This window comes from Prosopis cineraria, unplaced genomic scaffold (assembly GCF_029017545.1).
Source record: "Prosopis cineraria cultivar Desert tree isolate PC_DT_omini unplaced genomic scaffold, ASM2901754v1 PC818, whole genome shotgun sequence".
Classification (NCBI taxonomy): domain Eukaryota; kingdom Viridiplantae; phylum Streptophyta; class Magnoliopsida; order Fabales; family Fabaceae; genus Prosopis; species Prosopis cineraria.
Window position 1 is genome coordinate 22,608 of NW_026556143.1, and position 13,844 is coordinate 36,451.

Here is a 13,844-nt window from a genome sequence, read left to right on the forward strand (position 1 = left end):
CAATATATTAAATAAGATCTTTCAGTGTTAATATGTCACATAAAATCCTTTAACGTCAATATATTTGCAACTAATGTGTGCTTACGAAAATTTTTTGCATATAAGAGAAGAGCCTTGCATATGACAAGAGAAACATTATATAATGTGAAAGAAATCTGCATATGCATAAAAGTATTGCATTTCATGGGAGAGTATTACATATCATGGAAGAAATCTGTATTTGTAAAAAAGTGTTGCATATGATGGTAGAAACGTTGTATATTATGGAAGAAATATGCATATATGAGGGAGTGTTGCATGTGATGGGAAAGTGTTATATATTTGGGAGAGTGGTTGTATATAACAGAAGAAACAATTCATATCGTAGAAGAAATTCACATCTACCGAATAATATTGCATATGCAGAAGATTGTTTGTATATCATAAAAGAAATTTGCATATGTTAAAAAGTCTTGCATATAATGGAAAAAATCTTGCATAACATAGAAACTTATTGCATATAAATGAAAATGAATCATAGCCTTGGTTTCTTTACTTTTCATAAAAATACAAATGAATATCTTAAAAAATTTCTCAATTTTCATTAAAAAAATAGATATCTTGAAAATTTTCTCAATTTTTATAAAAGTATCAATGGATATTTTGAAAAAATATAGACAAAAAGAAATTATAGTCCTTGTTTCTTTGATTTTCATAAAATGTAAATGGATATTTTGAAATTTTTTTCATTTTTCATAAAATCAATAAAGAATATTTTGAAAACACAAATGAATATTTTAAAAATTTTATCATTTTTCACGAAAACACTGATAAATATTCTAAAACACTAATGAATATTTTCAATTGTCACTATTGCATTGTTATATGTAAACTTTAATCACACTAACTTAAAGCATGAAAAACAATTGAATATTAATCAATTCATTTATCATTAAATAATAACATGTTTTTACATTCCTTGACAGTATAAACTATATTGCATTACAAGATATTACATCCCTTGTTACTTTTATATGTTTTGTTCGATACTTCAACATAACATTCATAAATTACACCAATTTTCTATATATATATATATATATATATTTATTAGTATTTGACAATAGATTGCAAGTATTTCAATTCAAGCTCCTTCAACCAATTGTTAATGTAGACTTAGCTTTATCATAAATGCTTCATTTCATATGTTCAACCTTTCTTTCTTGTTTGTCAAATAATATATTGAAGAGATGCAAAAATGCTTTCTTGACCACAACTTAAAATCAACACAATAGTTGTTAGATTATAAAAGATAATAAAACAAAGGAGCTCAAGGTTTTTGTAACTATAACAGTACCAAAATGCCCGCTTTCGAGATAACACATGTTCTTTTAACCAAAAAACTTAACAAGGGTAGCAAGAAAATTCAATTCTCTTTATCCACCACTACCTCAATATCAACTAGAAGAACCCTAAAATCATCACAAGAGTAACACATAGCCCAAGAAAATTAGAGTGACGTAGCCAAACATGACAAGAAAAGTGTGTGAAGGTAATAAAAAATACCAGCCTATCAACAATTTGAAATATGTGATTGCCCTGGGTACTTTGGAACAATTGCCCGTGGATCATGTACATAGCCTTTGAATGTGTTCTGGCAAATGGAGATCATATCTTGAATAAGGTGTGTATGAATCCACATACTTTCAACCATATTACGAAGAACTCTGACAAGCCTTAATGCCTTGGCTATTATCTCAAAAAATAGCTTCTCTACTAGTTCCTGAGCCGGACCTAAATTACAAGTGTTGTGAGCTTCTGTTCATAAAAAATACAAAACAATCATAACAGTTTACTGGTTTCAATAATCAAAACAAAGTCGACGGGTTTGACAATTTAGCAACTCAAATATTTAGCAACAAAACAAAGCAAGCTGAAAATGGAAATTTCCTCTTAAAAGAGTTCGTGAAAGATGACCCAAATGCATGTATACTTTCATAATGAAAATAAGATTGGACTGTAGGGAACTTTCATGTTCAAGTCAACGTTATCCAATCAAACATCCTTCCAATTGAAGAGCAGAGTTCAAGCTCCAACACTGGCCTACAATACATATCCAAAGGTTTATTTGTGATTTGTGAGTGTAATTATCAGGTTTAAGCATCAAAATAAAGCAAAGCACATTTCTCACTGAATTTAAATAAATCAATATGCAATAAGTTGTCATACCCACAGGATCTGAAGAATCAACAATGATAGCATCATACTTCCCATCTTAAGCTCGTCGAAGAAAATCAACAGCTACCAAAATTCAATCAATGTGAATAATACAATTCAGAAAACAAGAATTGAAAACTCAACCAAAAAAAAAAAAAAGGCAGGTCAGCAAACAAAGACCAAATCAGATGGTACAAAACGGCCAATATGTTAACTTGGTGGCGATGGCACCAATCTCATTAGTCTTCCTCAACCCAAGACCTCTTATCATTCTGCATTCATTGAGGGAAACAACAAAGATGATAACTTCCCCACCAGTATCATCTCTCAAGGACGAACTGAGAAGAAAAGGAAAGACTGAGAAGGATTTAAGGGTAGGGTTGCAAGAAGAATTTAGAAAAAGAAGAAAGCAAGGAAGAATAAGATGCAGCTTGAAATGAACAGTCATGCGTAAGGTCACAGGCAATGGCAAAGGAGGAGGTCACGAGGACGACGGCAGAGAAAGAGGAGCTGCGTGTAATATCAACACTGTACGAGCATTTTTGATAATCTATCAATCTTTATTCTTCTAGAGAATCTCGGTCCTTCGACTTATGAGCAAATTTTCTTATATATTATTATATAAATAATGATTCATTTGTCAAATTTTGAACAATGTACATACACTAGACTAACATCATATTAAGATATGACGCAGATCAACTTGGTATTTAAACTGACATAATTTTTGTACTTTTTGGTGGGGGATAAGGGGGTCACAAGAAATTCCTGTGAAGTTGACTTAAATAGAAGTCAAAGGTTAAAAAAAAGAAAAAAACCGAATCAGTACAGTGGACGCTGGCACTGTAGGCAATGAAATTTTAAACGAGGCCACTTAATTTAGGCTGACAAAATATTACAGTAATTATTTTCACTAGCCAAAAAAAAAAAAATACAACTCAGATTAGCAACTGTAATTTAAATTCCATTCTGTGCACTGGCGATGTCACCACATAAGTAAGTGAGCATTAATTCAATTCATCTGATTTCAGCTAGCTGCGGAGCCAATAGAATTGGCCGGAGGAAGTTCAAAAAGAATACCGGAAACCTTCGTACTGTCCTGTTCCCTCAATAACTCTGCCTCCGCCGTAACAATGTCAGACAAACATCAATCACCTTGTAGACAGTAAAGTTGACGAATGTTTCCTGAAGCTGCCGCCACGACAGGAGGAAAAATTTATAGTCATAAACTAAAATGCCAGTGATTATCCAGGCAAAGGAGACTATACAAATCAGAAAACCTAAGAGTTTACTATGACCAAGACCTCAAAGAACAAACATACAAATTATGGCAGTTGAAATTGAGCTATTTTCTGAAGCATAGTCACAGAATAAAAGGAACAAATGCAATATAATTAAATAAAAGAATCTACCTTGACTCAGAATAAAAGGCCAAGAACAAGATTACTAAGGCTATGTTTGGATAAAATCTTAACAGAGATTTGGGCTAGCCAAACCTTAGTTAGGATGTTAAAAGCTCTTTGAAAAGAAAAAAATCATGTTTGGATAGAAAAAATTTCTAATGGACTTATGGACCAAACGTGGCGTTGGTTGCGAAGCCACTTTTTCTGGCTTCTAGCGTTGGGCTTTTACGATCAGTGGGAATATTGAATATTTAAATAACAATTATTTTTTTGTTACCCTTTTTCTCTCCTCCATGTGGTGCTTGCACAAACTAGACTTAAACACGTGCATAAGGATCAATAATTTATCTTTTCATGGTCTTTTAGGTTCTCAACTCAGGATAAAAGAAAAAACAAGAAGAAAAATACATATGAAAAACTTTTTAATTTACAGCTGGAGAAAAATACATAGGAGAATATTAATATTAAATTATGTATTCTTAATTTAAATTTAAAGTTTGCGAAAAACACATAATAAAAATTCAATTGTATTATTTTAATTTAATAATATTCAAATTTTACTAATTTTATATTCAATGCATTTTATATTTGTAATTACTTTTTTTAAAATTTTTATTTTAAGTTTAATATTTTTTCTTAAAAATATTAAATTTGTTACAAAAATATATACAAGAAAGTTTATATTCATTTTTGTCATTATATATCTTAACTGACTTTTAAATTAAATCATCCAAACAAATTTTAGTTTGTTAAACTGAATTCTTAGCAAAAGATATCCAAACATAAATCACGTTAAAGTCACAGATTTTTTTCTTAACTTCAGTTTGCTAACCTCAGTTGATTCTAACCTTAGTTATAAATTTTTTTAATCCAAACACACACTAAATGAAGGAATCATCCTCAACCAGCCAGTTTGGCATCAAAAAGGTCCAGGTTTGGAAGGCATTTATCAACCGTATCGTTCCAATAAGAAAACACGGGATTTTTCCTTGTCGATGCAAAAGCTAGACATGCTTTGAATTAAACTAAATAAGCAGGAGTAATCATTACCGTATAACCAGTCCTTGAAGTATACATGAAGTGCAGATGACAATTCCCGTTTTCGACTTTCTTCCAAGGGCGCTTCCCGCAAGAGTTGTTTTATCTCCTCCAAATTCTTTTGCTGAAACGAAGATAATTTTAATCAACTCGCTATTTATTTAATTGAAATCAAATCATTCACTGAAATGCAGGCCCTACTTATTTTTTTATTTTATTTATTTATTTTTGAGTTTGAACACTACAAATTTGGAAATCCAACCACCAAGAAATTCCAAATAGCCCCGTTGACATACATTTCTATGCTGTGATGCAATGTAGGCCTCTGGTAGTTTGAATGGATTGTCGTTTGTAGATCCAGTATGTTCGCCCCCAAGCCAGTTCGGGATCTGCACGCCAAACAATGGGGAGGAAAAGTATGTGAATAGTAGCAAACAAACACGGTTATGAAATAGAGCATAAAAAGAAAAAAACATTAAAAAGGAAATAAAAAGGCGCTACTTTAAGGTTAGACAAGTGAAATCATACATGGGGGAAAATATGAAGCATATCATAATTTTTCCTTTACTTCTTGCACTAAACACTTCAATTTGGTCTTCACATGTTTCCATACAGATAGAGTCATCGAAATGGCAACAATAGCACCTAGCATCCATTGCATAGAAGAATGTTCCATTTTATTTGTTTAAAAACAGCATTGCATGATGGATGCTCTCTCAGCTTCTAATGAACTAGACAATCTATGCAAATAACCTGATCTATTTTAATTTAAAGGTTGTGTTTGTTACGTGGGATGGAGAGAGATGGGCAGCTAAGAAGGATAGCTTAGACGGTAATTGCATTTCTAAGTCATATAAAATAAACTGTGACTTAACTCATCTTTGCTTTGAGGGATTAAATTAAAATTTTTAAAACCTGAGCAAAAAATACAAAAACTTAAAGGCTAATTTAACCTAAAATAAAAATCTTACTGTAAGTCAGGTTAAAGTCGTACCATAAAATTTGTGAATTGATCAGGATCCACCCGTACAGCAGACCCAGCTTGGACATCAGAGACACCCGCCGGATGAGATAATGAATCATGAGGATCGACCATGCCCAATGCTAGAGGTTCGTCCCATCTGTTTACTGTGGGTACAATCCCAACTTCAGTCATGTGCTCCTCCAGCTGGGAGTAAAATGTATTATATGGTGCCACCTGATAACACAAAAAATGATTAAAAAAAATTTCAAATGATAAACCCAGTTGGGAAGAGTGAGGATCTTAGATAAAAATACACGTTCATTATCAAAAGCTAGCAACACCAAAAGCAGAAACATGAACAGAAAAAATAGACATTGACAAGCGACCAGAAGAACAAAGACCCATATTTGTAGTCATAAAACCGTTGGTGAATAAAACTATCATTAGGTTAATGAACATAAAAATAATTTTATATATTTCATCACTCAATCTTAATCATGAGAGTTAGCTTTCTTTACCTTCCCATACTTAATCAATCCCCACTATCACTTAAATAAAGGCAATCATCAATGATGTGCCCTGACCCAAAGACATAAAACCAAATGGGAAGCACTATCAAAAAGTTAGCAGTTGTTAGCTTAAAGGCTCGTGCACATGTCATATCCCTAGAAACCACATAAGTTCTATATACACAATTTTGAATTTTTAATATATTTAAAGAGACTTTATGGTGCAACTAATTTGATAAATGATTGGTCCAGCGTTTCAGAAATGTTGGCAACTTCTTTAGGCCAAATGCGCAATCAGATCCATTTGTCCCTTCACTAACCCCATTTCATTACAAAAACATTTACACAAAAATTGTTGATTTCAGCATATGATTAGTGGACGACAGCACAATGACATAACTTTGCTGACAAACACATAAATCATAAAACAGTTGAGGAACCCCCAGTTTAAAACCAGCGAGGCTCAAATATTAGCAACCACTCCCAACTGTTACTCGCCCCATATTTGACCATATACCCATCAGGGTTATTCAGCCTGGATGTATTTCAAATGGTTTTATATTATGAATATGTGGCATTTCCAGTAACCTTCCATTGATGTAAATAACACAATTTGAACACACTTTGGACATCGTTCGTGCCTAAACACTTATCCCATCTATTCCTAACATCTGATAAAACCAAGGCAAAACTATGAACATCAGGGTCCACCATAGCCAATAACTAAGCCCCTAAATCATAAAAAGAGCAAAATCCCACATCCATCACATACTCTAGAAACTACCAACAGGAAAAACGCGGTGAAAGCCCAAAAAAAAAAAAGCATAGAGTATTAACATGTAATTTAAAGAGTCATGTCACATCCAATATGGGCACAAACCTTTTTCTGATTTTCCATTCATTATAGGAAGCTAAACAAATAAAATGCTCTCATTATAATTTTCATTACCCAAATATGCAATATTACCACTTCTGCTAGGTTAAATCAATTAAACCAAAAAGGATATATCTCAAATCATTAATTTGGATATGTAGGGGCATTGTATTGGAGGCTAAAAACAATTAGTGTAATCAGAAACTAGACAGACAGCTACATTAGTGTCAACTGGCTAGCAAGTCCATAAATCTTGCGACAGGAAATGAGTAAGTTCACCTGCAGTTTATGGTTATCACCAACAATGAGAGGTTGCTGGTTCACTCCCAGAAAGAAAACACACTCACGGCAGTTAGCAATACAAATATGTTTTGCTGCCACAATTACATGAACTCGTTCACAGTGTTCAACTCTTACAGCCTGTCAGAGGAAAGAAAAGGACATTAACTTCCATCACATCAATCGAAGAAGCCACTAATTTAACATTCAACAAGCAGAGCATCAGTTATATACCCCCAAACTTAAGGCATAAAAGTGCACTAGGGAAAGGGCTAAAGAAGTATTCTAATAACAGTTATTATGTTTTAAAGCATCAGTTATTATGTCTTAAATCATAATAACAGTCAACTAAACAGCCAGCACTACACATACCGTATACTGCAGAAATGTTATTTAGGAAAAAAAGGAGCAGAAAGAAGGATGGGGAAGAGAAAGATAAAAATTCACGCAATGATAGCCATCTCATTCATTGACATTTTTACATTTTTTTAATAACAAGAAAATAGAAACTAGCAGGTGACTATTAAGTGATGCGAATAACAAAAACCACAGTTTATATGATATCAAACAGTATCATTTCTAGCAGGCTTGAAGGAGGGAAGAGGACTGTTTATGGGAAGGAAAAGAATGAAGGCTAACAGGCTTGAAAGAATCTAACTGTCAGGGAGGCCCAGAAATACAACACTTGAAAGTTAGAAAACTTTAAAATATAGATAACCATTTTAGCAATTAACTGCTATGCATATAGTCATGGCTTTCGCTGACCATCTTTCCTTTTCAAGATCAAGCATTTTTCAGTTGAAGCTAAATCCATGCTTCCGTTCTCTTGATCAAGATAAAGGAACGCTCCAAGGGCAATGGTTAAGAAGACACTTGATGCATTGATTGTGTAATTAAAGCATTGGTTTAAAAAAAATTTATATGATCATCTAATGCTTCCTTTTGCAATGATTTGTTATGTTCTCTGAAAATTGCATCTTCTGTTGTTGAAAATAAAGCCATATATTATTCCTCGATCATGCTTGTAGGGCATGAGTTAGCTAGGCGCCACAATGATAGTGGACAATAATAGTCACTAAAACCATTTTCGCTTCAATTCAAACATGCAGACACTTTTATAATTGCATGGATGTGGGCGCAAGGAGACGTAGTGAAGTTTCAGAACCCAAAAACTGATTCTGGAGTCATCACTTACCACCAAAACAAGCTTAATAAGGAGTAACTCAAACTAAAAGGGCAATCCTGCCAGTTGGGAAGACTTTGAAGATTTTGTTTGAACGTGGAGAACAGGTCTCAGGCTTTTCTGAATTGATGGCAAAAGGCAAGAAATCATTGATATTCTGAACAATGACAAACAATTCCAATTCAAGATGACAATGATGTGATGATTACAAGTTATGAGATCATCTCCAGCACCAGAAGGTACTAACATTTAAAACTTTGTGATACAAGAATGAAAGGATTGCAACTTTGCAAGCATTGGAGCAGATTTACAGAAGATCAGTAATAGTTAAAGCATATTGACTTCATCACACATCAATATTATCATCAACCAACACGTGGTGCATGAATTCATGGAAGAAAAAAAAAATTACAAATGCACATTGAAGTGATCCGCACTGCATAAGACAGTTTCTAATGTGAAAATGATTGTTATATTCCCCTTAACTACTAGAAGTTTAAAGTCCAATAACCTAAGAAATTTTCTTTTACTTGGACTTGAAGGAAACAGCAGATATCATCAGTATCATCTTTATATCTCAGCTTACCGTTCAGATGAAACAATGTTGTAAACAAATTTCATACACATTCTAGTTTATGCAGATCTACTGAGCGCCTTGTAAAAGCAGAACTGAGTTAGTAATTACCTTGCCAACTGCTCCTAGAACTATAGTAGCATCAGAACATCCATAGACAGTAGCATATCTCAGGGGTGCTAAGATGTAGATGGTAGACTCATGACAGTTTAGAACCTGCATCGATCAGACATAATGTTTTATTATAGCAAGCCAATGGCCAATATCCACAATTATCATTAGAGATGAAGTTCTGTAGCTAACATCTGTTGTTTGGTCAAACATAAATCTATAATGACATGTTTTGTAGAAAGAACACAGGTGTACGAAAACAGAAGAACAGGGCAGGTGCAAGAAACTAACCTTAACAGAGGAACCTTTGATGTCAGACGAAAGCTTCACATATGAAGATTTAGAGATCCCTTCAATGAAATATGGGCTTCTAGTGCTTGCCGGGACATTAACTGAGTTAGTGCATGCCTCCACCATAACAATGTCTTGATCAGACGCATTGCCTGGCCCATTTTCCTTTGAAGAAACCGGTTCAGAGATATGCTCCAAAGCAGAAGCTATGCTTTGAGCAAGCCAATCATGAACTTGCGCAGCAGGAACAGGAACAGCAGGCATGTTAGGATCAGAGTTCGCGAAGAAAGGAGATGCTTGACTCAATGAATTTCCATCAAATCCCTTATCACCAAACTGAATAAGAAAGCCAAGGTGCTCAAATCTATCCATAGTTAAGACCTGAAACAAGGTCAAGTAAATGAAATAGGGACAAAAGCCATGAAAATTTAAGGATTCAGTAGGAAGGAGGAAAACTAAATGGATCCCAGTGACAGCAACCATTTATGTGTAGCACTTGTCAGGCATCTATGTCAACACACTTCATTTGATGATGATTAACACACACTATCACTCGGCATATGATTTACCCACTAGACCCACACTGATTCAGAAAATCACACCCTTCAGACTCATTCTTAACAGTACGTCAGTGACAACTCCAGTATGAACCTTAAAGATAGAAGCTAAGCTGAATTCTCAGCATGATATCAGCTTTAATAAATGAAATATAATACGCATTAAGAACTATCTCGAAACATTTTCTTGCCATCAAGGGAACCATTGGAAAACTTTCAGTAAAGTTTTGAAAGCAGTGTAACTGCCTTGAAATTTACAAACGTGTCAAACAGTTCATGATCAAAACCAAAACAAACTATTTCATAATACCTTCACCCGTTTAATGGCACAATTGTTATTATAGATTGCTCACAAAAAATTTGACCAAGTTATACCACCAGCATGGGATTATTCGTACAGATAAAAAAGCCCATTAAACCCTTAAAATAAAACTAGAGAAGGAGGCGCACTAAAGAGTCAAGTTATTCTGATATTTACAAAGATTCAGGAATACTAGTAATAAGACATGCATAAAGCACCAGATATATGACAAGAACAACAAGACAACGGAATGAAAATGGTAACCAATTTATGCTTCGGTGACAGACAAAAACTGACATCATATAGCCACAGATAAAGTTTAAGTACAATAGACATGCACAAGAAGCATATAATCATGCTATCCAATGCCTGAAACTGAAGATCTTTCCATAATTTAGGATGGCGTGAAAAAACATATAAATCACCAGGACGTAGTCTAAAGAAGAAAAATCCATAATGTGAATGGTATTAGTTATATAGCACATAATCTCAATGGAAATCAGTAAACCATGAATAGCAAAGCACGCAGTAAATTCACAAACCAAAGATTCTTCGTCATCCCCCACCACAGGCTCTGATAGAAGAGATAGAATGTTAGCCATGTGCTTTTGCAAATATGATAATTGATGAGCCTCCTCATCAGCCTGTGATGGCATAAACCGCCGACTGTTGCTGCGCACTAGCTGCAAAATATTGAAAAATGAAGAACGTGATCTCAAGAATTACTTAAAAGCATTAGTGAAAAGCCTGATATGGTATAGAATATAACTATAACAAAGGAGACGGTAAAATAATGACAGCCAGAATATATTTTAATCGAAGGGTTCAACAGTGGCCAAAGCATAAAAATCCAAGATCATAGACAAGAGAAACACGGGTAATATTGAACATTTCAGACTAGTCCAGATACAAGTTTGACCAACACGGCAAGAGCTCAGGTCAAAATTTGGCATCAGTTTGAAAATGCCAAATTGATTATAAGAAAGAAAAGAACTAGCTGCAAAGCACAGAAGGTCATGCATCCCGACTCCCACAGTTATATTGCACAGTCTTTTTCATGCAAGCGCCAAAATGTACTTAAAGACTAAAAAGACAATTGGAACAATCAAATTTAGCCCCCAATCCAATTTAATTGACCATAAAAAAGTCAAATTTACTCCTAAGGCATAATTAAATATCTCAGCCAGGACTCTAACGTTCAGAGACAAGACTCGATTTGATTGTTTATGGATGATACGGGAAGTGATTAAGCCTAACCCCTCAACAACCGATACAATCATAAGGACTAATTGGCATTGCAAAAAGAATATTTTAAAAATCACTCTGTCTGTCCACAATTTAGTCCCTGTGATCTTCAATATCCACAAATTGTCTCACCGGCATTACATTTCAGTCATTTAAATAAAAGCCATTTCACCTGCAAGGGCGAGAGAGCAGAGAGATAACCATCAAAGGCCGAAGTGGAGGGCCAAACGTCAGCCACGGCGGCAGAGTCCTTGTGCGTCCTAGGCAGGAGCTTCTTGTAAGATTGAATGTACAAGAACAAAACCAGATCATAGACATCAGCACCAAAGGAGTCAATTTCTTCCGGCTTGGCCGTAGCTAGAGGTTCGGACTCGTAGTGTAGAACCGAGGCGAGAGTATCAAGAACGAGTCTTGCATGTTCAAGGGAGATCTGTAAAGCCTCGGAAATGGCCGCTGAATTGACCCTTTGATTAGAGGATAACTCAAGGAGCTTCTGCTTCAAGGGGATTAGGGTTTGCGTAGGATCGGAGAATATGAGCTTTGGCAGGGGTAAGAGGCCATGCTCGAAGGGCTCGCGCCTTGGACGAATGAGAGTGCTGGTGTCTCTGGATGCAGACGGCAATGAAGAAGATGTAGGCGACTGAATTGAGTCCGCCATGGCTAAAGAGAGAAAGGAGAGAGCAATGCGAATTGAGGGAACAGGAAAAAGTAGTGAGAATTGCAGATCCTCGAAAGATGAATAATGAGAAGGAAGAGAGAAGTGGCTGTGTTCGAATGAGATTGGCCGTATGAAATCGTAGAGGCGTGGCAACTTGTGATTTGCCGCCTCTGTGTGGAGACCAGTGCACTTCTATTTGAGTCCCACGTTTAGGGGACGATGAGCGGATGAGGTGTAGTAAACGGTGAGCTCATGAAAAATCCAAGTTTTCAAGGCATTGCACTATGAAAGGATGTCTCTTCAGCAGCCACGACATGAGAATTCTTTCTACCTTGAAAGTTGGAAGCTGGAACCTCGGTGCTTCAGCCCCCGAGTTGCTCAACCCCCCCCTCCCCGAGTTAACTAACTTCTATTCCCCCCCCCCCCCCCAAAAAAATGAAAATTTTCAATGTTCGCAATTCAATAGATTACATTAAATGGGAGATTTAAAAGATAAGTGCTCACTAAACATGCATATTTTACTTATGCATTATTGCGCGAAAGTTCGTTTCATTGTGCTTACCCTCTCGCTTGCTGTTGTTAGATGTTCAGACACAGTGCAGAATTTTTAGATCGCATTCTTCACCGCTAATACACCATAACTCATGGTCCATGTTTGGTTTGGTTCTCCACAGGTAATTTTTGATTCTGGTGTTGTTTTATCATCTAAGGGGTAAGGATGCCCTCTAGTCAGAGAGAAATTAGCCATCTCTAACACTGTCCTTCGCGGGTTATTAAGGTTACTTTGATAGGTCACGATGGCAATTGTCTCGAATTTTCAATAAATAAGGAAAATAACACTATGACCTTAAATTTTAGACTATTGTGCATTATTTTTCGGATACTCGATAATAAATCATCTACTGAATAATTCAAAGTCTAAGCCGAATCGACTTTAAATGCGAACACAGATATTTAACTTTTAAGACATTAGATTAGATTTATAAATTTGTAGCCTCTTCTCAAGCCTAATTTATTATTTACGGGCAAAAAAAAAAAAATTCTGCCACCTCAAACTTCACCCATTAAAAGTGCAGAGACTCATTACTGAGTAAGGAATAATTTATTAATTACGACGGCTTCCCTTTTGATGAATATATAACATGTCCCGACCAAATGGGCACAGTTCATAAGTTAGAAAGACAAGCATTTATGCGACTGGATTAGAGCAGGGGGATATGGATAGGAAGCAATGGAGCTAGGGAAAGAAGCAGAAATGGATGAAGTCGCAATCATAGTGCTGTGGATTCTCTCGTCAATCTGGATACGCAATAACTTGAAAGGGTTATGACAAATAAACTGTTTGTTAGTTCTACAAAGCTCGTAATGGAGCAGATATTCGGATATATTTTTCATTTGCTTTTGAATCTCAATGCAGAGATTGTACCATGCTCATAGGATTCCAACTGTGCAGCCTCAATAGAAACCAAGCGCATTGGAACGTTCATTTGTCTAATATATGCCGAGAAACATATTTTCTTCAGTCTTTGTTTGCCCTCTCTGTGCGCGCACAAAAGTCCTTCCCTTTAAAGCGCACACTCTATACTGGGCAATCTAAAACAATCATCACCTTCACATCAAAGCACGTATCTGAGATAAATAACCGTACTCGTTCTGCATTG

The 13,844-nt window shown here is 35.3% G+C and overlaps 1 protein-coding gene across 3 annotated transcripts; it reads right to left on the reverse strand.

Annotated features, from left to right (window-relative positions):
• Nucleotides 1–1,400: 1,400 nt before the first annotated feature.
• Nucleotides 1,401–12,536, reverse strand: LOC129298461 (uncharacterized). Of its 3 annotated transcripts, none has more exons than XM_054936882.1 (9): nucleotides 11,698–12,536; nucleotides 10,823–10,963; nucleotides 9,423–9,803; nucleotides 9,132–9,236; nucleotides 7,264–7,404; nucleotides 5,632–5,835; nucleotides 4,934–5,026; nucleotides 4,650–4,761; nucleotides 1,401–1,773 (listed from the first exon to the last, which is right to left on the reverse strand). In XM_054936882.1, the coding sequence occupies exons 1-9, from the start codon at nucleotides 12,181–12,183 to the stop codon at nucleotides 1,553–1,555; spliced, it is 1,884 nt and encodes a 627-aa protein (XP_054792857.1). In that variant the 5' UTR covers nucleotides 12,184–12,536; the 3' UTR covers nucleotides 1,401–1,552. The 3 variants fall into 3 exon arrangements, with proteins under 3 accessions (XP_054792857.1, XP_054792859.1, XP_054792858.1); XM_054936884.1 differs by lacking the exon at nucleotides 1,401–1,773 and adding an exon at nucleotides 2,240–2,280 and having other exon boundaries at nucleotides 11,698–12,535; XM_054936883.1 differs by lacking the exon at nucleotides 1,401–1,773 and adding an exon at nucleotides 3,048–3,387 and having other exon boundaries at nucleotides 11,698–12,534.
• Between the last annotated feature and the right edge of the window lie 1,308 nt (nucleotides 12,537–13,844).

Excerpts from the sequence above, each read along its gene's own strand:
- LOC129298461 (XM_054936882.1), bottom strand. The coding sequence starts at position 12,183 with ATGGCGGACTCAATTCAGTCGCCTACATCTTCTTCATTGCCGTCTGCA. Across the intron at positions 9,804-10,822 it reads GGGATGACGAAGAATCTTTG|GTCTTAACTATGGATAGATT; the intron begins GTTTGTGAATTT and ends ACCTTGTTTCAG. Across the intron at positions 4,762-4,933 it reads TTGCATCACAGCATAGAAAT|CAAAAGAATTTGGAGGAGAT; the intron begins GTATGTCAACGG and ends TCTTCGTTTCAG.